The sequence below is a fragment of the Hevea brasiliensis genome, chromosome 1 (assembly GCF_030052815.1).
Source record: "Hevea brasiliensis isolate MT/VB/25A 57/8 chromosome 1, ASM3005281v1, whole genome shotgun sequence".
In the NCBI taxonomy this organism is placed as follows: Eukaryota; Viridiplantae; Streptophyta; class Magnoliopsida; order Malpighiales; family Euphorbiaceae; genus Hevea; species Hevea brasiliensis.
The window spans coordinates 106,756,661-106,780,949 of record NC_079493.1 but is presented as its reverse complement, the minus strand read 5'-3'; the positions used below and the strand labels follow the sequence as shown (position 1 = coordinate 106,780,949).

At 32.7% G+C, this 24,289-nt stretch overlaps 1 protein-coding gene across 2 annotated transcripts; it reads left to right on the top strand.

The window, feature by feature from the left end:
* The first annotated feature begins 1,835 nt into the window (after positions 1-1,835).
* LOC110652161 (protein kinase STUNTED) lies at positions 1,836-5,671 on the top strand. 2 transcript variants are annotated; one of them, XM_021807691.2, is made up of 11 exons: positions 1,836-2,184; positions 2,393-2,644; positions 2,736-2,809; positions 2,899-3,017; positions 3,105-3,220; positions 3,302-3,835; positions 3,937-4,185; positions 4,271-4,434; positions 4,519-4,746; positions 4,825-4,974; positions 5,068-5,671. In XM_021807691.2, exons 2-11 carry the CDS (start codon positions 2,488-2,490, stop codon positions 5,326-5,328), a joined length of 2,052 nt encoding a protein of 683 aa, XP_021663383.2. In that variant the 5' UTR covers positions 1,836-2,184; positions 2,393-2,487; the 3' UTR covers positions 5,329-5,671. The 2 variants fall into 2 exon arrangements, with proteins under 2 accessions (XP_021663383.2, XP_021663384.2); XM_021807692.2 differs by having other exon boundaries at positions 2,349-2,644.
* The last annotated feature ends 18,618 nt before the right edge of the window (positions 5,672-24,289 follow it).

Below are 24,289 nucleotides of genomic sequence, written 5' to 3'. Positions count from 1 at the left end.
TGTTTTATTTTTACTAATTTGTCTGCTTTTCCTTTTTTTTTTTTTAATAGAGAGTTTGACAATTATATCAGAATATAAATATAACTTTATCATTAAAATAAAATACAAACATAATATTTTTTTTTATTTTGAATGATTAAATAATTTTTATTGACACTACTCTTTTAGAAATTCACTATCTCTAAAAATATTTAAACCCCTAAATGTCTATAAAAAAATAAGTCACATTATTATACTTTATTAATAAAAAATTATTATTCATATTTAAAGGTTTAAAGTCTTTAATTAAAAAAAATAATTCATGCTATATTTTAAACTATTAAAATGTCCATCAAATATGACAAAAAATAAGCAAAATTCAATTAACACATATATATAAGAAAATAAATTTAAATCTGATCTAAATAAACACAAATTTAGCAGTTTATTAAAAAATAAATAAAAAAAAAAAACTGATTTGGAATAGTCATTAAGGAGAAACTCATTGGTGGCCACCTAATGATGAGATTTTGAAGGAGGAAAGAAAAAGAAAGGAGGGGAGAAACAGAAACCTCAAGCTACGGGTGAGTATTGTTCCGTTGAAACTAAATAAATTAAATCGAACCACTTTGATTTGATAATTTGATTTGATTTTTAATATAATTTAGTTTAGTTCGATTTTATATTATAAAAATTTTGATTATTTTAGTTTAGTTTAGTTTTGAAGATAAAAAAATCGGTTAAACTGAACTGAATATAATAGTTTTATTAATTTTTGAATTGATTTATTTTTATGAAGAATTTATGAATTATATGTAATTATATATATATATATATAAATTATTTAATCTTATTGATTAATAGTTATTAGGTTTAAATCAAGATCAAAATAAGATCAAATAATTTGAAAATCAAGTCTAAACTAAAAGATAAATAAAAAATCAAAACCTATCAATTTGAACCGAATCAAATAAAAATAGAGCGATTCGATTCGATTTGATTTTTTATTTATTTTGATTTGGTTCGATTTTTAAAATATATAATTTGATTTTTATGATTTAATTTAGTTCAATTTGATTCGATTTAATTCAATTTGAACTGAATGCTCACTCCTACCTCAAGCAAAACACGGTGAATCCAAGGCATGTACAATTGCTTTTACTATTCACTAGCTAATTTCTTTTGTTTGTATTGAGCCCTCTTCATCTATAAACAGAGGATTGTAATCAGTAACGCTCAAGATTAATTGAATAAACACTCTTTACCTTAACACTAGAAGTTATTTTTAAAGCTTCACCTTTTTCCTGAAAATCTAAAAATTAATACACATTATGTTGAATACGCATTTTAAATTGCGATTTCGAGTAATATATTATCAAATTAGAAATGGACTCAGGTCTAATGATTGATACTCTTGTCGAATCCAATTTCTATATATTATATATACGCTATAAAATATAATTTTATTTATAAATTTTGTAATATTATATTTTAAAAATAAAATTTAATTATCTTTATAGGCTTATTAACTTTAAAGATATAAATAATTAATAAAAAATTATTTTATATAAATTATTAATTAAATGTAAATAAAATTAATCGGATTGAAATGAATATAATTAAATTGAAATAAATTTAAATAATAATAAAAATAATAAACAAAAAGATTTTAAATTTTAAAATCTTAAATTTCATGGTACCTACTCATCCCTACTAATTGCTCTCCCAGCAGAAATAGCCGGTAGAATAGCCTTTATAGAGCCTGAAATGACCAGATAGCAGGGCTTTCCCGCGAAATTTGCCGGTTTTTTAACAACCTCAACTGAAACGAATGACAAAGTAAATTAATGAATTCAAAAAAAAAAAAAAAAATCCTGGATTTTGACCACTTTCCCTAGGAAGTCTCCTTCTTCTACTCTTTCTTCTTCAAAATTCTGTTAACATCTTTTTGATTTCTTTTTTTTTTCTTTTCTTTTTGAATTTTTATTTTAAAATGAAACCATTTGCTTAAGTAATCTTAATCGTCAGAAAAACACCCCCGTCTTTAGTTTATTAGTAATTCCTTTTGTTTTTTTTTTTTAATTTTTTTAATGCTTTTATGAGTCTTGAAATTAGTTGCATTAGGTGGGGTGATGATAATAATTGGCGGTAATCTCATTTTAAATTCCTTGCTGGTCTTGAATGGCAACTGGCTACAAAATTTAGGTATACTTTATTTGTTTGTCCTGTTTATATCCTGCATCATTCCCCATTTTTTTATTCATTTTTTTTTAAGATCTTGTGGGTATTTGATTTAGTTGTTTTTCTTATGGTGGGTATGTGAATTCTGTTGGGATTGGTTTAAAAATTCTTGAATTTGGACCATTCAGGGTGAATCTGATAATGGGTAGCCTTTTGGAGAATAAATTTGCAGAATTATGCAAATTCAAGGAGGAATGGATTCTACAGATGCTTTGATATTGGGAAAGTAATCAATCAAGTAAAACACGAAATTAGGGGAAGCTCAAAATGCCAGCTGAGGAGGAAGCTCAAGCTATTGAGAGAAGGAATGTGTTAGTTGGGATAAGAATTGATAACCATAGCAGAGAACTGCTGAACTGGGCTCTTGTGAAAGTTGCTGAACCTGGAGACTGTGTTATTGCAATTCATGTTTGTCGAAGTTCCAGTAATGCGTCCGCTTTCTCATATATTGATTTCTGTGTATGTGTATATATATACATATAGAATACATCAATTTAATATTCTCTTAAATGCAGGAGGTGCTTTGAAAGACAAGCCCTTGTTGGATAGTTATTTAGAAGTGTATGATGGCTTATGTTCTCTAAAGAAGGTTAGTGATTACAAACTTTACTAATTTCTATTTCCTCGGAGAAGGCAACAATAGCAACTTTGACATGATTTTTCGTGCTATGGTTTCAGGTGGATCTTATCGGTCAGGTATGCACAGGAATTTCAGTTCAAAGGACTCTGGTAAGAGAGGCAAAGATCCATGATGCTGTGGCTGTAGTTGTGGGGATCAGCAAACAAAGTGCTCTAGGGTAGGCATAGCTAGAAACTTAAGTGCTGCATTTGTCTTTATTTGACGTACTTCTTTTCTGATTAGTCTAAGCAGATATCATTTGCAGGGGTTGGACTTCCACTGCTGGATATTGTGCTAAGCGACTGCCTCCAACCACTGATGTTTTGGCTATCCACAATGGAAAAATCTTGTTTGGAAGGTGCAACCACAATCAACTAACAGGTTTGGTATTTGTCATTAAAGAAAAAGACATTTAGTTGAGCCTACAAAGACATGATATGTACTATTTTTCAATTATGCCAGGCCTCAGCGGAGATCCAAGACCAAGTCTAAATCTACTCGAAAGTCCCTTGCCAGATGAAGTCCGGTCAGAGTTTGGAGATTCTGAGGTAGATACTGTAACATCTAGCATTGAAGTTCTAACAAGATGTGGGAGCGAAGACTCAAAGGATGAAGTTCCAAGCCTTCCACATGAACTCAAGAAGAGACCAACTGCTCATTATACAGGAGATATTTTGGATCAGAGGCCTGGTTGGCCACTGCTTCGGAGAGCAAGTTCAGCTAGTCCGGAGACCCTGCAGGCAAGGGAATTGTCTGTAGTGCAATGGGCAATGAGCTTACCAATTCGTTGGCCACATAAAAATCCTCTAGGTTCAAGAATAGATAGATCACCAGAAGGGCAGACAAGTGACTTCTTGGAAGAGAGCAATAGGATTTGTTCTTATGGATCAGGGGAAGTGCATTATAGCTTGGAGATTCTGCTGAAAACAAATTTTTCTGGTTGCAAGTGGTTCAATCATGAGGTTCTGAAAACTGCTACTTCAAATTTTTACTCAGGTTTTTACCATAAATCCATCATGATTCGCAAGATATTTACTAATGGTGTTTTTTCCCCTCTTGAAGCACATTCTCATTATAGATTTCTGATCTTGTTACAGGAAACTTAATTGGGAAAGGAGAATGTAACCGCGTGTACAAAGGAATTCTTCCAGATGGCAAGCGAGTGGCAGTAAAGATTCGTAGGTCGTCCCCAGAAGCAAGGAAAGATTTTGCTCAAGAAGTTGAAATAATCTCCTCATTAAACCACAATAACATTATAAGTCTCTTGGGGGTTTGCATCAGAGACACTGATATCATTTCTGTTTATGATTTGTTCTCTAAGGGAAGCTTAGAGGAAAATCTACAAGGTAAAGCTTCATTACATTTTTATTCTCCATTTGATGAAACTTGACAGAAACAATGCTGAGGTGAAAATTCATATCAAATGTTTAGGTAATAACAAAGACAAATCTGCATTAACATGGGAAATGAAGTCTAAAATTGCTATCAAAATTGCTGAAGCCTTAACTTACATACACAGCGAATGTTTACCGCCTGTTATTCATAGAGATATCAAATCTTCGAACATTCTTCTTTCAGATGAGTTTGAACCGCAGGTATTCCACCAGACCAAAATGTTCTCCAAACTCTTATGACTGTTACATGATTATAACATTAATTATTATTGTTCTATGAGATAGTTATCTGATTTTGGGCTTGCAATATGGGGGCCAACAACTTCATCTTTTATTACGCAATGCGATGTAGTTGGAACATTTGGATATCTTGCTCCTGAATATTTCATGTATGGGAAAGTCAGTGACAAGATTGATGTGTATGCTTTTGGTGTCATTCTACTAGAGTTGTTATCAGGACGAAGACCAATTGGTTATGAGACTTCTAAGGACCAGGAGAGCTTGGTGATGTGGGTAAGAGTCTTCTGCATAATTAGAATGTTCACTTCTGTTAATTAGTTTCATCTCTAACATTGAGTTCTGTTGATTCAGGCAAAACCAATAATAGATTGTGGAAATGCAAGAGACATAATAGATCCAAATTTAGATGAATACTTTGATGAGCCTGAGATGCAAAGAATGGTTCTTGCAGCCAAACTCTGCATCACAAGATCAGCTAGGCTACGTCCTAAAATGATTAATGTATTACATTTCAGTCTAAATTTTGATTAAAAAAAAATTATGTTCCTTGCTTGCACTATTAGATTGGTAATATTTTCCCTTTCTTTTCCCCAGGTTTTGAAGCTGCTAAGAGGGGATAAAGATGCAGTGAAGTGGGCGAACATTCAAAATGAGTATCTAAAGGATATTGAAAACCAAGAGGAAAATGATGATGAAGTTTATCCAAATTCTAGTGCAGAGTTACATTTGAATCTTGCATTGCTTGATTTGGACGATGATTCTATATCATCTAGTAGTTTCGAACAAGGGAATAATAATCTTTCTATGGAGGAATACTTGAAAGAAAGGTGGAGCCGATCGTCAAGATTCAACTAGTTTTGTTTTAATACTCTCTTTTACTGCTTGTTTCACAGCCAAATTTTCCACAAGCTTGCGGAACATGTAGCTTGTGACTGTACAGTAGAGGGAAAAACAATGCATGTACCCCATGGTGAGGTTTTTTTTTGTAGATGTAGAATTGTTGCTAGCATGTTCAATGTGATGATGAATAAATCAAGATCCAAGCCAATTAGGAAATCTTTTCTGTAACACATCCTACTGTGGAAATAAATCAGAAAGGAAAGAACAGTACGAGACTCTGTAACAACACAGACATTTCCTTAATAAGAACGTTCCGATGAGGCTGCAGCAGTATCACCCTGCAGCAATCTTTCAAATACATACAGAGTACTCCAGAATTTCTGCTTATATGACAGCCATTGGGCTAAAATAATACTTCCTCCTTCCATTTTCCTATTTTGATTATACGAAAGAAAGGTAGAAAAAGCAAAGAACAGATCTATTGTATATACAAATCTCTTAGAATATTACAGCTTATAGTGACAAATTTAAAATAGTATTGAAAATGGCAAAGTATATAGATCAATTCAGAGCAAAAAAACAGAGGGGCATACCGCAAAACTTGGATGAGGCAAATATGCTCTCTTTTTTTTCTTATTCAGCAGGGGATTGGGGGTGCAAACTCAAACCTAAATCTGGCCAGGTGAATGATATGCCTCTCCTCAAGTGCCTAGATATGCTATAGGGTTAATCTTAAAAACAAAAAATACAATTTTTCTTTTTATCAGATTTGAAAAGTGTTTGTCTTGACTTATAAGCGAAGCTAGATGAGCTTTAAATATAAATTGACCTATTTATTTATAATAATATTTAGACTTAAAAGTTGAGTTTAGCTAAAAATAATAAGTTGGAAGACTCAATTTTTCATATTGTATTTATAAGTTAGTATGATCAAATAGTTACTATATTATCCTTATTTAATTTTTAAAATTTTGTTATATATCTTATTTAATATTAATTTTAGTCATTTTAATAATAAATGTGCTTATAAATTAATTTTTATCAAATATATCTATTTAAAATTTTAAATGCTTATAAATTCAAATTAGCTTGTAAGTTGATTTTCATAAGTTAAGCCAAATATCCTCCTCGTTTAGACTACAAAATCCATCATTGTACTATTGTGTACTAGTTTGCTACATATCACCCAGAATTTTAAAAGGACTAGACACTTACCTAAGCATTGCGTGGATATATTTTACTTTTTAAAATTATTAATTGAATAAACAATAAAAATATAGTATTTAAATTAGAAAAATATTAAAAATATAAAAAAACTTAAATTTTAAGAACATGTCTTGTAAATATTTGTAAAAACTTTTATTTACCATCTCCACATATGTTTTTTATTATAAATGATGATGGAGATTTATAATTATTTTAAATTTATATTGACTTTTTAATATTAAAATTTAGTAGAATTATTTTTTAATAGTAATTATATATGGTATTCATTCATTTATATTCTTGTGACTATAACTTTTTATATCCTATCATGTTCTCTAATTATTTTTCATTTTACTCGCTGTTAGCCTATTTATCTTCGTATCATAACTCATTTTTAAACCGTAGCCTGATTTCACAACTCGGTTATATATATATCAAAAATTAGAAAATCAAAAAATCACATTAATAAGTGATTAGCAATAATAATAATATGATCATAAATTTAAATTCAGTTTATTTCACAAAAAATAACTTATATATGAAAAATATTTTTTATGAAAAATATTTTTCAAAAAAATATTTTCCGTTACTTGTTTGTAATATTAAATTAATGATATATATTTATTTCATATATGTATAAGTATATTTATATTTTAATAAGATTATCAAAGTTTAAAAAACAGAAAATGTGTAAAATGTTTTTCAGAAAAAAATTTTCTATGAAACAAACGGAGCCTTAGTAAGATTAATAAATTTTATTTCATACATACATATTAGTAATTAACAATTAATGATAATATAGCTAAAACATATAAAAATAAGGTGCATTAAAAATTATAAATACAAATATATATATTAATTTTATTTAAATTTTTATATTAAGTATTAATAAACTAAAAATACATATTAATTAATGATAATAACAAAACTAATAAATTTTCTTTAAAAAACTTATTCTCCTATAAAGTTACATATTAATTAGTAGTAATAATAAAACTAATAAATTTTATTCAATATATACATATTAATGTTAATAATAATAAAAATGTAAATTATTATTATTATTATTATTATTATTATTATTATTATTATTATTATGTACTTGTTTTGCAATTATAATTTATAAATATAAATATAAATATATATTAATTTCATTTAAATTTTTATGTTAAGCATTAAGAAAATGAAAAGTGACATATTAATTAGTAGCAATAAACACAATTAATAAATTTTTAAAAATGAATAGAATACACTGCTTCTGATTACAATGGTTTTTATACAACTTATACATGGTCAAAGATTAACAAATCATCTGATAACTAACCACCACCTTAGCTGGTAGCTAATTATCTAATTACTGTAACAAAATTCCCACCTCTGTTCACCTCAGTTTTTTGTGACTTTCCAACTAATTTATATTCTCCAGAGGTGTTATATCACTAATTTCCCGATTAACTCCAAACTTGCCATATTTGTTTCCAATATATTCATTATACTCTCATATCAATAGTTATATGAGAGAGACACAGCAGTTATGGCTATTGGAAGTGGTTTGCTATGAATCTAGCATCTGGTGGAGCAGTTAATGCTTCATCCCTGCTATTTTTTTACTCAAAATGATCCATAAATGTAAAATCATCTAGAAAAATAAGCTTGAGTTACTTTTGGACATAAAATATGAATTGGGCTACAATAAATTAAGGACAAACTTGATTGTGAAATATAAATAAACTAGCTTGGTTATTATTTTCAACTTTAAGAAAAGCCCAAAACCTTTTTTCCTTTATATGGAGATGTGACTTACCACAGGAACAAGAGAGTAGTGTTCTTATCAAAGAAAAGAAATAGAAAAACATGGAAAAAAGAAGCAGTTCAATATAGAAGAGTAAAGAGAGAGAAGTGAAGAAAAGGGTCTTCATTTTGAGGAAGAAGAAAAGTAACAGTTGTAAGGCCACGTAGATGACTTATACAGGATTCACTTGCCTATTATCGCGTGAGTGCACGCTCTTGCTGACTTAGCAAACTTATGTTTAAGTAACACATTTTTTTAGTTGAGGTGTGAGATAGAAAAAAATAATTGTTTAGGTGTCTATTAAGTAAAATCGTAATAATTCAGGTGTTTGAAAATGTATTTTACCTTATTATTATTATTATTATTAATGAATTTTATTTATTTTAATATGTACACATTAGAAATGATAAAAATGTTTTTTTTTTCAAATTATAATTCATAAATATAGATATATATATTAATTTATTTTATTTTTTAAGTATTAAGAAATTAAAAAAATTGCATATTAATTAGTAATAATACTAAAACTAATACATTTCATTTAATATATAAATATTAATTTCTATTAATAATAAAAATGAAAAAAAAATATTAAGTTTTGAGAAATTAAAAAGTCATATTAAATAATTGTAATAATAAAATAGGGGTAAAATTAATAAATGAAAAAATGTTAATAAAGTGCCACTCATCGTCTTTAGGTGAACTTATTTGGGAGACCAATTTTGTTATATTTATATAAACATAGATACAAGCAACTCAAGCTTGGTTAAGCTTCCCTCATTAAAATACATTTTTAATTAACAAAATTAAAAGGTAAAACACATTTTTACTTCTCTAAACTTTTCTTTTTTGAGAGTTTTCATAAATTAGACTTTTATTTTTTATATTAAACTCCTGGACTTTGTCAGTTTTTATATTAAATTCTTTTTTAAAAAATTAAAAAAAATAAAATCAACTTAATGCAATTAAAAAAATAAATAATAATCACTTTTCTTTCTTTTGGTTTCTCCAATCACTTTCTGTCTATCCCCAACAACACTCTCTTCTCGTTCTTCCTCACTCTCTTTTGTCGCAGAGGTGTCTAGCTTAATTTATAAAAATTAGCTTATAAGCACTAATGCTTATAAGCTAAATTAGCTTATAAGCATGTTTCCCTATGAAATGATTTTAGTTAATTTACATGTGTCAAAAACACGTATAGTCTTTCTTTACATGTGAATTGGTTTGCGAATGTGCCAGAGACACGTATGATCCCAATGTGAAATAAATATGCGTCAGTTTGACTTCTAAACAAAATGATTGACAAGAAAGAAAAGACCTAATTTTCCTTTGGGTTTCCTAACTCCACTAGGATGTGCTTCACTAGGATCTCTTACTTGTTCAGCTTTTGTGAAATTGAAAAAGGACTTGATCACTTAAGAAAATTTGAAAGGAAGCTTATGCATTGAAAAGTAAAATTATGCTTGAAAAATGTATTGATCATTCCAAATAATGTAAAGATTGCATTGAAAAAGTAAATTGAACCCTTTGTAAGAAATTAATTCTGTGCATTGGGAAAAAAAATTGATCATTTTGCAGAAAAGTAAATTGATTGCTTGGGAACTGTAAATCTGTGCATGAAAAAGTAAGTGATTGTTTTGAGAAAATTAAATCATTGCTTGAAAAGTAAATTGTGCATCAAAAATTAAATAGGCTTATTGCTTGAAAAGTAAATATGTGTGGAATTTGTAAACTGGCATTGGAAAACTAAAACCAGATTCGTAGGAATTGAAATATGGAAAAAAAAAAGCTACAAATTGAATTAAAAATTGAAAAGATTGCTTACAGGAATCAGAATATGAATAGAAAAAAATGTAAATCTCTTGTTTGAATTAAAAATAAAAGATTGGAATTGAAACCGATGCTAGACTGAAATTTAAAAGATTGCTTGAAAATTATAAAGAGATTGCAGAACTAGATAAAATTTGAGCTAAGACATATGTGTTATTGTTATTGTGCGTCCCAAGAATGAAGCCCAATATGTTTATTTATAGGAGAATAGCTACTTGGTGGCCAAGTGTTGTGCCCACTTTCTCCACTGCTTGCACCTTTTTCTCTCCACTCACCACTTCTTGTGACTCTTATACTCATTTCATACAAGTATTTTATGATAGTTTTGCATCTATTTTGCCATTATAATTAAGTGCTTTTTATATTTTTAGCTTATTTGTTAATTTTAGTTACTTGCTATTTGATTTTTATAATTTTGGTGTTTTTAATAGGTTTTGTGATGAATTGAAGGTCAATGATGTATTAGGAGATGCTTTGAAAAAATTTGAAAGCTTGAAGAATGAAAAAAGTTGAAGAAATTAAGTTTTGAAATCCAAGTTTATCGAGATTTGCTTGAGATATTACTTGAGATGTTACTTATGGCATGTCACATTACTTAGCCTATGACATAGGGCAAGTCACAAGTCAAGCGCAGCTAAATTCAAGCATCTTCAGAACTTTAGAAATAAAACATGCCGAGATTTGTACTAGAAGTTGCTGAAGATCCTACTTATGGCATGTCGTGATACTTAAGATGTAGCTTGGGTTAAGTTGAAAGTCAAGCGCAATAGAAATTCATTGAAAAACTCATCGAGATTTGCTAAAGAACTTGTTTAATCCTATGTCGCTAGGCAGTGCAGTGCTTGGAACCTTGCCTAAAATATTGTCTAGGGTTAAGCAACTCTATTAGTAGACACTCTAGAAACGTAAAAACACATGCTGACTTGGAAATTTCTACACCTCATCTCTTGTCCATTCATTTATCCTTATCTATTTTTAGACCTACTTTATGGCAACTTTTGAGACTATATAAAAATATCTTTTTTCTAGTTTTTGCCCTAAGAAGAAAGAATCACAAAAAAGTGGAAAGGGAGAGAAAACACCATTAATCATAGATAGAGGAGCTACTGGAACATTTTGGAAGCTCCAGAGTTCAGAGATTTTGGATTTTTCTACATGGGTTTTTCTATTTTTAGCCTATTATCATTTTTTTTTTAAACTTTTTCATCATTTTCTCTTATAAATATTACTATTAGAGTGTAGAATCTTTAGATTTCAGAGTTGAGAACTATGCTTTGGATTAATCTATGGATTTGGACCGGTTTATTCCTGATTTTATATAAGTATGAGTTTTGATTCTTCTCCTTGTGTGCCTATTTTACTTGCCTAATGTTGGTGCTCATTGGGTATTGTTTTAATCTTTGATTGAAAGACCAAAAGGTAAAAATTATTGATAGATAATTAAGGATTAGAACTTAAAATTACTTAGATTTAGAAATAAACTATGAATTTAAGAGGATTCATTGATTGATTATAAAATTTAATGGGTTTTAAGTAAATTAAATATCGTAGGAAAGTATATTTGGTTTTCTTAAACTACCCTTTGGTTTGCTTGAAAAAGATATCAAACGAATTGAGAATCAATCACCTTTAGACTCTATTTTCTCTTAAAAATTAGATGAACCAAGACAAATCCTAATTAATTTATGCATAAACCCCAACTCTGGAATCATTTGTACCATTAATTAGTCTTTGATTTTAATTACTCCTTATTAATTTAGTTTAATTGCATTTAGTTTAAGGATTTATTTACTTTGTTATTTACTTATCTTGTTTAGATTTATCAAATTCATCAAGTTTATTTACATTTCATTTGTCATTAGCCCAAATAATCTTTTCATTCATAGTTTGGTACTCAAACTAAATCTTCGTGGAAATGATACTTGACTCGTCACTTTATTACTAGATATAGCCCGTATACTTGCGGAACCTTACATCAGTAACCATCCTTAACCAACAAAAACCACCCACTTACACCACTCTACTTTCATGTCCATCGTCTCTAGTAGATGTTTTTAGATATTAAATATATGTAACTGCCAACAAATAACACCCATATGTACAGGTAGTTATTTAATTGTTCCAGTTTCACATAATTAATATCCATTAACTATTGGTCTTCTGCCAGCTTGAGCTATGGGGTCAGGTCACATTAAATAGATAATTTAATTTAATATTTTGAACCCATTAATTAACTGGGCCTCAAAATATTAAGATTAAGTTATAGTGTAAACAGATATCCCTTATGTGTGTAGCTTGAGGATTAGGCTGTACACATGTAGAGAAAAATTTAGACGTCATCTTGGCAGTCACTCAACTGTCTGACATGAACTAGACTTAAAATTCTGTCGCTTCTGTGTAGCTCTTGTCGACTTGCTTCCATGGAGAAATTCTTGAAGTAAAAATAAACTTTATCAATAATGGTAGAACTAAAATTTTATCCAATAAATTAAACAAAAGAATATTTTAATTTTTTAAATAAAAATTAACTAGCATTGTGCCAACCAAAATTTATCTAATAAAATTAGTTTTGAATTTTTTTCTATGACTAAGCTCACATTTCTCTCTCTGCTCTTTATTTTTTATTTTTTATTTTTATTTTACACACCACTCTCTCTCTCTCTCTCTCTCTCTCTCTCTCTCTCTCTTTAACTCATGAATCAATTTTCTCTCAATTCATAGAGACCCTAAAAATTAAAAAGATATGTTATTTTAATTCCCAAAGGCCCGCTCACAAATTAATTTTCTCTCACCTAATTATAATGGATCCATCAACTCTCTTACCCATAAATAATAAACCCAGTCCCACAATACCCAAACATAACATACCATTAACTATCTTTCAAAATGGGTTCAATCTCAACTCTTTTATCCAAACATGATGGACCAATCTCACATTTCTCTCACTAATGGGCCTAATATCATAAATCCCACTCATCCAATTACAAGCCCATTAACTCACATAGATATCCAAACTTCTCACAGATAGACCCAAGTCACCCATAACACACCTTTCTCACACACTCTCTTTCCCAAATGATTTCTCTCTCTCTCTCTCTCTCTCTCTCTCTCCATCAATCTCTCTCTCTCACATTCACGATCTTACAATTTTCTCTCAATTTTCCTTCTAGTCACACACAAATCCCCAATTTTCTTCTCAATTTCAACCAAGAAACTCACCAAACCTTCTCAAATCTCACAAACTCACAACCATTAAACTCCAAATTGGCAAGCAAGAAAGGGGAAGAAGTGTTACTGCTAGCCAAGGAGAGAAGGGAAGAGTTATTGCTAGCCAAGGAGAACCCAAGGCAGCGCGGCGCAAAGCAGAGGAGGAGAGAAGGGCGGCGCCAAGGAGAAGAAAAGGAATATAAAGAAAAGAAAAGAAAGGGAGGAAAAGAAAAAGAAAAAGAAAGAAAGTAAGAAAGGAAAATGGAAAAACACAAAGAAAAATGTATATTTTTTTCTAAATTTTTAGTCATTTTTGATGTATAAAAAATTTTTGGGTAACAAAAGATTAATTATTTTGATGAGAATGATGTGAAATTACATGATTCTAAGCACAAAAAAAAAAAATTATGGTTTACGAGTTATTGATGAATTTGATGAGTTTGCATGAATTTTTTAAGCATCATAATTTTTCGGATAACAAATAGAATTTATGATACTGATAAATGTGGATATCAGAATTTTTTAGTTAACAAAAAATTGATGAAAACTGACAAAGTTAGGTATTCGAATTTTTTGTGCAAAGAATTTCATAGGAAAGATGAAATTTGAGTATCAGAAAATTTTTGGGTAGCGTACCTTTGAATAAAACTGATGAGTTTTGAGTATCAGGATTTTTCGGGTAATGCACTTTTAGACAAACTAATATTGTACTGCATCATTTTTGTTTGAACCATGTAATTGATGGATGATACTTGCAAATTAACTTTCTGTGAATTTTTTTGGACCTCTATTTGTTGAGAAAACCTTAATCACATGTACAATTTCTGAATTGTGACCCAAAAACTGGTAACTACTGCATAAATTGACACTTTGCTGTATTCTTGAGAAATTTTAGACCAAATGATTGCAAACTTGACTTGTGTTACTGACATCAATTTTACTGCTTGCCTAATATGGACAAACTGTAAAAACATTCTTGCACAACTATATCAACTTGACTTTTACTTCACACATCATAAATTTCCTTCATTATTTTTTAAACTATCTCCCACTAAATTTTATACCAATCTAATACCAAATCTGCACAAACACTTAAAGTACATTTCCACACTTCATGGTACCAAATTTTAGTCCAATCACATCAACCCAAGCCATAAAGTGTCCACCACACTTAAAGTACATTATAGAACAACTAATGCATCCTAAAAGAACCCTCTCTAAAATCTAAGGAAATTCCCAAGAATATTTTAGTAAGGCAATCCTGTGGAACATATACCCAATACCAAAAATCTAGACCTCAAGCCAATTGCGATTCAACCTAGATTCCCAAACCTATTTCTAGTCATTTAACTTCAACACTTAAGCACATATATACTTCACTAGAACCTCACTTCTAGCTACCTCTTAGCCTTGCTCATAGGAAACCATTCTAGCAAAACTATATTATTCAATAATGAAAACTTTAAGGCAAAGATAATATCTTTCAATCTTCATTATTGATTGTATTTGTACTTCAGTACCTAGAGCTGAGTTGGCATCTTATTAGGACTCTCGAGAGATTTTTTTCTACCTCCAGGGTTGTCATCATGAACAGGCCTTCATCCATCGATTCTAGTGAGTATCACTATCCTTTTTGTGCACACAAACCAATCCACTTACTTGCTTGCTTTGAATTGACTTACCACGGATTGTTCAGGTTCCTCCAACATAGCTATGGGAGTTTGGCATCCCATACTACCACAGCTATTACTCCAGGTACCTCCATCACGTTCTTTTACTTGCAGTGAACTTGTTGTGAGTTGACTTTTGCTTTCAGTGACTTCTTTATCTACTTTTGTGCCATTTGCTATGATTGAGAGAACTTATTCTTTTTTTCTTTTAGGTATGACACAAATCTTTTTTTTTTTAGTCTACAAACCAATGATGAAGTTTGCTTAGAGTGACTTGCAGCTTTCTTGAGCTCCAAATGCCAGCAAACTAAAAAAATGCTTTACCAGGAGACAATAACTTGCCTAGTAAAGGAGAGAGACAATCAGAGTAATGAGATTGTCTCTGTGCCTCTTTCCACTTTTAGTTTTCTTTGATGGAGCTATGCCTTATTTACTAGTCTTGAGTTTCCAGCTGATACACTTGTAAATTTCTGTTGAACTTAGAAACTTGCTTGTTGATGATTTAAACGACCGTGTTCTTAGCTTTTGAGACGTGATGAGACTTAATGATTGGGGTTAAGCCCTTGCTTGCGATTATGAATTATTGAATAGGGTTGAGCCCTTGTTATGCCGTTATCACCCATTTCACCATGTATATGAATTATCTTCAGCAGGTACCTTATAGGCTATAAAGCCCTCCTGCATGTTTTGTTTGACTTGTTTGTGCATGATAGGAATAGTAGAATGACTCCTTGAGAACTTGTTTGCTCACTATATTGTTGCTTTGACTTTGATGGCGCCACAGACCTAGCGGTTATGAGGCCAGCCTAATGTAGGCCACGTTAATGGCCCTACACTATTCTGCTTAAGCCTTTTGATTATGCCACCTCTAAAATACTAGGATAGTACTTTTTGAGGTAGTGTTCATTGATGCACTTCTTGTATAGGACTCCATCTAGGCTAGCTAGTCAGTATGCGTCATGCTTCATAACTGTGTACACCTTGAATGGTCCCTCCTAGTTGGGTGACCATTTTCCTAATTCTTTGTCTTTTATCCCTAGAGGCAAGATGACCTTTCAAACCAGCTCACCTACCATAAAACACTTCTTATTCACTCTTTTATTGTATGCCCAAGTCACTTTCTGATACCCAAAAGAGCCTTTGGTGCTAAATTCCTTTTTGCAGTGTTGTTCAGCTTTTAGGCGCCGTAGTCCCCATTTTTGTGTCTTGGTCAACAACTTAGGAAATTTCTTTTGCCAAACTAGACTCCACTCACTAGTAGGTATATCTCCAAGTTGTACCACAAACTGAACCCTTTCCTTTATTTCATTTAGCTTTTAATGCTTAGGTCCTGTGATCTGCCTCACAAGTGCAACTTTCCTTGTTAGTCTTATTTATTTTCTATCAGAAACCTTATAAATCTGTTACTTTAGAACCCAAGACCATTTTAGCTTTGGACCAAGATTTTTTTGTGTCTTATTCCCAATTTTCTTTTCCTCCAATAGTGACTTTAGATCAACACTGGTGGCACTGATGGTTGCCACTAGTAGAAATAGATCCTCATCAATCAACATTGAAGTAGCAGTTTTATCCAGAACTTAAGAACACCTTTGTTGATTTTATCATCAATCAAATTCCTAAATGCCCAGTAGTAAGTAGTGTGACGAGTCTAAATATTATGATATTTGCAGTAATTCTTTCCCTTTACTTCTTTTCTTGATGGCATTTTGTGTCCTTGTGAAAAATATAAGAATTTTTCCTGCAAGAGAAAATAAAAAATCTCTTCCACCCTTATTATGTCAAAAGAAAAGACTTTCCTCCATGGTTTTAGAGGTTTTACTAGTTTAGATAATATGGGACAAACACAGCTATCCATATTAACAAAACCAATAATTCCATTATCATGAAAAGCTTCTTGAAAATAGGTACTCATAGAAGTTTTTCTTTTCTGATTTTCTTCCCTAAGCAACTCTTCATAGTCTGCCAATTTCACATCAAACTCAAAGAAATCTCTATATTCTATATCTTCAAATTTCTTCCTAAGTTCAATATCTAAACCACCTTGGGCCAATTTGACAAATTCATAGTTAGGCAAAAATGCTTTGCATTTGTTGCACATATTCTTGAACCTAAATATGTATGAGTCTATAGATTCTCCTGGCCTTTGGTAAATTTTAGACAACTTAGTAATAGACAGTTAGACACCTCATGTTCAGTTTTGTAAAACTATATGTGAATAAGTGCTCCATGTCTTGCCAAGACTGTATAGAATCTCTAGGTAATGAAGCATATCTAGAAAAGCAATTACAGTTAGGGAATTAGGAAATATCTTTAATTTAAACATGTTAAAATTTTCATAATTAGCAAGCTCACCACATTGCATAGTAAACTTACCAATATGCTTTAAAGTAAACTGTAACCCATCTCATGAGAACAAAGTGAACTTAGGTATCTTATGACCCCTAGGGTAGGGTTTATACTTATCCACCTAGGTGGGATAAGGTTTGTGAAACTCAGTATGACCTACCTGTCAGAGGCCAAGTCGATACAACTCTTAAACTATAGTCCCAAGGGCTTCACAGTTAACATGAGGTTCTGGGTGATGAACTATGGATGCATGCATAGGTGGTGGTGGTGCTACATGATTAATCCTAGCATTCTCTACATTATTGGATGCATTATTCAGGATAGTATTTACATATGCAGCATTATATACATGTGGTTGAGTGTTAAGATTAGTATTAGCATACATATTACCTTCTTGATGACCAATAAATGACCTTACGACTTGGGTAAGTGTAGACATTAGAGTTGTTTCTCTCTTATGAGGTGGCCGGTGGCGCAGTTTCTCCTAGGTTGGGGTTGTTTATACCTCATTGGACTCAGGTTGGTTAGCCAATGGTTAGCTAGCTGAAATTGATATCTGCCCCCCAGGTGGTTTAGCTTCAGGTGAATTTCTCCTGGACCCTTTGCTAACTCGTTCTAGTTGAATAGACAAAGATTTAAAATCAATTTCAAAGGTAGCCTTGATACTAGCTCTAATATGTGTAGTGACTTGTTGAGCAATTTGAGGCCAATGCTAGTTATGTTGAATGCAATTGGAGCCACCTCTTGTGCTGGGAGTGACTCATTGCCATGTGCTTATTGTTCTCATTGAGATTGAGATTGAGATTGAGATTGAGTTCAGCTTCATTAACTACTCTTTTAGGGTCTAAACTTGTGGCTTCTTTTTCATAAAAACCTTTTGTTTTGGGCAAGATGATGAAAACTCTTGTGTGTAAATGTAACACCCTCCCTGTAGCAACTCCGTACATTCTACTGTTCCGGTGACCAGTGTCGGTCCGGATAGCTAGAACGTCCGGAAAAATATATAAACTAAAGTGAGGAACCATAATTAACTCAAATATTAATAAGAAAAATTTAGGAAAAATTTTAGAAATAAAATACAACCAAGTTAAATGAGCCGGTGCCCTAGCGATGGGTAACCAAGTGGGAAGTTGCGGTTCTCGCAACTAGGAGCCCTAAACCCGGGGAAAAATTCATAAAATAATTTTTGAGACTTTAGAGAAGGGTCATTGAGGTTCCTATGGCATTAGAATGCAAAGAAAATATTTAGAAAAAAATTTCAATCGGTACAGACAATTTTGACCCGTTAAGCCAAACGGAGGGCATTTTGGTCATTTCGCCTTCAGAGGCGATTTTTGGCCGACTTGTCCAGTTAAGTAAATAATTATTATGACACAAAATGTGAATAAATATTACTAAAAATTAAATTGAAAATGAGTAGAGAAGAAAAGAAAAGAAAATGAGAATAAATGTTAATTTTGACATCATATGATGTCATTTAAAGGAATTCTCACCAATCACATTAAAGCATCACTTAAGTAAGTAATAAAAGAAGATAAATAACACCAAAAAAAGGAAAAACCAATATGTTTTCTCACCAAATAAAAAACCAGCCGTCTCCCTCTTCTCCCATAGCCAAACCTCCATGAAAGCTCCACCAAAGCTTTATAACTCACCAAATCTTATCCCAAAACCCTAAACACTCTTCACAAAAATTAACCCCCACATCAAGAGCAAAGTTTTGATTATCATAAAGTGAAGAAATTCTAAGATTTATACAAGCCTATAAAGAGACCAAAGAGGTTAGTGCATGTTAATTACTTAATCTTGTTTATTTCTTAAAACTTAGTTTGAATATGAACAAATAATTAAGAAATTGAGATAAATCATGTGTGAAATTGAGAATGGAATTTTGGCCAGCTTTATGGGAGTGGTAGTTGATGGTCTTGATGGATTTAAAATGGCTTAGAAATGGTGTTGATGTGTAGACATAAGGTTGAAATGGATTAGTATGCCTAAATGACATGTGTTGTGTGAACTTTGAATTTGAGCTAGGGTTTTGGATAGAAATTTAGGCTTTTCTTATGTAATGGTGAATGAAAATTCTAATAGTAAATTAGTGACCATTTGAGGTAAATTGACCATAATTTGGAGTGAATTATAGCATAAAGAAACTGATTTGGTATGCTGCCTAGTGAGAGCAGCAGGTTTGGATGTAAGTCCAGCCTGTTTGGACAGCCATAACTTGGGCTGTGTAGGTTCAATTGGTGTTTGGCCAATTGGACATGAAACTAGACACATAATGGCACAATTTTGGTGAAGAAACCATGCCCAAAAGACCAAAGCAAGTGGACCAAAAACTTGCCCCAATCCGGATGTCCTGCAACCAGTTTCTGCAGAATGACCAAATGAACAGTGATTGTTCATTTGGCCATAACTCATTGTAGAATGGCCCAATTGACCTGAAATTTTTATAGAAACAAGTTAAGATATAAACCAACAACTTTTATGAAGAAACCTACCCCAAATTATGATCAAAACCTATCCAACAAGGTAGTTGCAGTCACTGTTCACTGCATTGTAGATATGGTCAGTTCTGAAATTTTTCAATCCGACCAGTTGTGGTTTTTGGACCATAACTTGAGTTAAAAAACTCCAAATGGAGTGATTCAAAAAAATAAATTCAACTAGACAAAATAAGGAACAACTTTCATGTTTATCATTTTCTCAAATTCCCACAGAAATAGTAACTAATAGAACAGTAAAGTTAGGGTATAAAAACTGAAAATTCTGCTCCATTAGTTTTAAGCTTAGAAATGGTATTGGCGATTAATGCCAACAAGTTTTGAATGCAAAATGTGGTATGTTGGGAGTGTTAAAACTAATGTACCTATTTTCTATGCAAAAGTCAACATTTTTGTTGACTAATGAAGTGAATAGTAACACCAAAGCTTGAAATTCAAAAAATTATAAAATTCAAAAGTATCAAATGCCCTAGTATACCTAACAAGATTGGTTTGGATAGTTTGGCATGCCAATAGGGTTCAGTTAGCAGTACTGCACATGGCATTATGCCATTCTGTGATTTCATGGCTTTTAGCTATTCTGACATTATGTTGATACTTGGCCTCTTGCCTAATGTTATTACAGCTTATTAGCTGTTCTGTTGCACACCGGGAGACACATATGTGACCGATGGTGTGACGGCTCGAGGTACTTGATACCCAGTGCCAGTTTACCCGTTTATCCAGTCCAGTCGTCCAGTATAGGTTACTTGGGTAACAAAAAAAAAATGAAAGTAGATAAATGTAATGAAATAATGAATATAATCAGTATAAAATAAGTACGACTACAAATACTCAAAGAAAATTTATTTACAATGAGACATTAGTACATTCACAACATATTTATTTTCTGTTATTTCTTTTTTTTTTTTTATATTATTGGCACCACTAAGCATTATTGCTTAGCTCGTTGCTTTTGCCACGCGTAGGTTCTGGAGATCCTGACCGAGAGCCCGGTAAACCATAGACTAGGTGAGACCTCCTGCAGCTCTGCATAGTATCCGTGTTACCTCACCATCTTCAGTGCATTGGTAGGACACTAGGTTTCATTTTGGTATTTTTGTAACTAACTTTTATTTTCCTTTGTGTAAATGAAACTTATGTAATGTATTTTGATGTTCATGTAAATAATAAAAATTGTGGTTATGAATGGAAAAAATTGAGTATTTACTTATTGCTTATATATGAGTACCATGAGAAATGAATGATTGAGAAATGTTGTTGAAAAATATTGAGATTTTGATGATATTGGAGTTTGAGAATGATTGAATATGATTATTGGAAGTGTTTTTCACAGGTTCCGAAGAACTGTTTTCTCCATTTTTAGCCGGTACTCTGCTGGATTTTCTATAAAATTTTCAGAACCTCAAATAAATTATAATTTCAATAAATGACTTAAATGAATTATATTTCACAAGTTATATTCAAAACTACGATAAAAATTAATTAAGGAAGAATAAAAATGATTAAGATAAAATAGAGTGTTCCGGTACACCGTGTGACATAGCTTACTCGGATATACTGTAGACGGGTAAGGGGTGTCACATTTAGTGGTATCAGGATCCACTCATTCATACATCTGCATCAACTTACCCGTAGAAAGGGGGATACTAGTAGGGGAGAGTGACCAAGACATTCTGGTCACTAATCCATTGGGCCACAGTATGGTAGTGAACAAAGTGTATAAAGGTTGCCCGTTAAGGATTTAGGGGTATGAATTCTTGGCAGACTTGATTGAGTTGCCTTTCCATGAGTTTGACGTGATTTTGGGAATGGACTGGTTGTCACGTCATCAGGCAATGGTTGATTGTAAACTGAAGAGGATTTCTTTGAAAACTTCTGGGGGTAATGAGATCACAGTTGTGGGGGAAAGGACAGATTTCTTGTCCAATGTCATCTCAGCCACAGTTGTAAGAAGAATGATGAGAAAAGGCTGTGAAGCCTACCTAGCACATGTGGTGGATACTAGGCAGGCTAAGCCAAACCTGAGTGATATACCCACAGTAAGAGACTTCCCAGAGGTATTTCCTGAAGAGTTGCCTGGTTTGCCACCAGAAAGGGAAGTTGAATTTGCTATTGAGACACTGCCGGGTACAGCACCCATTTCCATTGCTCCTTATAGGATGGCACCCACTGAATTGAGGGAGTTGAAAACTCAGTTGCAAGAGTTGCTTGATAAGGGGTTCATACGCCCCAGTGTGTCACCATGGGGAGCTCCAGTGCTGTTTGTGAAAAAGAAGGATGGGACTTTGAGGTTATGCATCAATTACCGGCAGTTGAATAAAGTGACTGTGAAGAATAAATATCCGTTGCCTAGAATTGATGATCTGTTTGATCAGTTGAAGGGAGCAGGATTATTTTCTAAAATTGATCTCAGATCAGGGTACCATTAGTTGAGGGTGAGGGATGTAGATGTGCCAAAGACTGCATTCAGGACCCGGTATGGGCATTATGAGTTCCTAGTGATGCCCTTTGGCCTAACAAATGCACCAGCAGCATTCATGGACCTTATGAACCGTATCTTCCATCCATACTTAGATCGGTTCGTAGTGGTCTTTATTGATGATATTTTGGTGTATTCCAAGACCAGGGAAGAATATTATGAACATTTGAGGATTGTTCTGCAAACCCTGAGAGAAAAGAAGCTGTATGCTAAGTTGTCTAAGTGTGACTTTTGGTTGAATGAGATTGCATTCCTTGGACACATAGTGTCAGCTGATGGGATTAGAGTGGATCCCAAGAAAATAGAAGCAGTGATGGAATGGAAGCCTCCCAGAAATACAACTGAGGTCAGAAGCTTCTTGGGGCTAGCTGGGTATTACAGGAGATTTGTGAAGGGATTTTCCTTAATAGCTACTCCAATGACCAAGTTGTTACACAAGAATGTCAGATTTGACTGGAATGACAAGTGTTAGACTAGTTTTGAGAAGTTGAAGGCTATGTTGACAGAGGCACCAGTGTTAACACAGCCAGTGTCAGGAAAGGACTTTGTGGTCTACATTGATGCCTCTCATAATGGGTTAGGGTGTGCATTGATGCAAGAGGGGAAGGTGGTCGCTTATGCTTCCAGACAGCTAAGGCCACATGAACATAATTACCCTACCCATGATCTAGAGCTTGCAGCAATTATCTTCGCACTTAAGATATGGAGGCACTACTTGTATGGTGAAAAGTGCTACATTTACACAGACCATAAAAGCTTGAAATACTTGCCAACCCAGAAGGAGCTCAACCTTAGACAGAGACGATGGATTGAGTTCCTGAAGGACTATGATTGTGTAATTGACTACCATCCTGGGAAAGCAAATGTAGTTGCTGATGCTTTAAGCAGAAAATCCATCATAGCTTTGAGATCATTGAATGCCCGTCTATCTTTGGTTCGAGATGGAGCTATTTTGGCTGAGTTGCAAGTGAGGCCAAACCTGCTACAGCAGATTTTAGATGGGCAAAAGGCAGATGAAAAGTTAATGGCTATTATGAGCAAAATCTCAGAGGGAAAAACAACTGACTATGAGGTGAAAGCAGATGGGTGTCTATACTACAAAGGAAGAGTATGTGTACCAGATGATGGGGAATTGAAGGCCAGTATTCTGAAAGAAGCACATACCAGTGTTTATGCTATGCACCCAGGAAGTACAAAAATGTATCATGATCTGAAGCTTCAGTATTGGTGGCCTGGTATGAAGAAGGACATAGCTGACTATGTGACTAAATGCTTGACATGTCAGCAAGTCAAGGCAGAACATCAAGTTCCATCAGGTTTGCTACAGCCTATACGCATACCTGAATGGAAATGGGATCGGGTCACCATGGATTTTGTAAGTGGTCTACCTCTCACCCAGAAGAAACATGATGCAGTATGGGTGATAGTAGATAGATTGACGAAGTCAGCACACTTTCTGCCAGTTAGGACTGACTACTCACTAGAGAAGTTAGCAGAATTGTATATCAGTGAGATAGTTAGACTGCATGGAATTCCACTTTCCATCATATCTGATCGAGACCCAAGGTTTACATCGAGATTTTGGAAGAAGTTGCATGAGTCCTTGGGTACACAACTCCACTTCAGCACAGCTTTCCATCCTCAGACGGATGGGCAATCAGAAAGAGTAATCCAGGTAAACAATTGAAACCAATTAAACTAATACACATATTGAACTGAAATGGTAATAATAATGTGAAATATATGTCAGGTCCTTGAGGATATGTTGAGGAGTTGTGTCATTGAGTTTGAGGGAAGTTGGGATAGATAACTCCCACTAGCAGAATTTGCATACAATAATAGCTACCAAGCTAGTATCCAAATGGCCCCGTATGAAGCACTGTATGGGAGGAAATGAAGAACTCTAGTGTGCTGGACTGAATTGGGCGAAGACAAACTG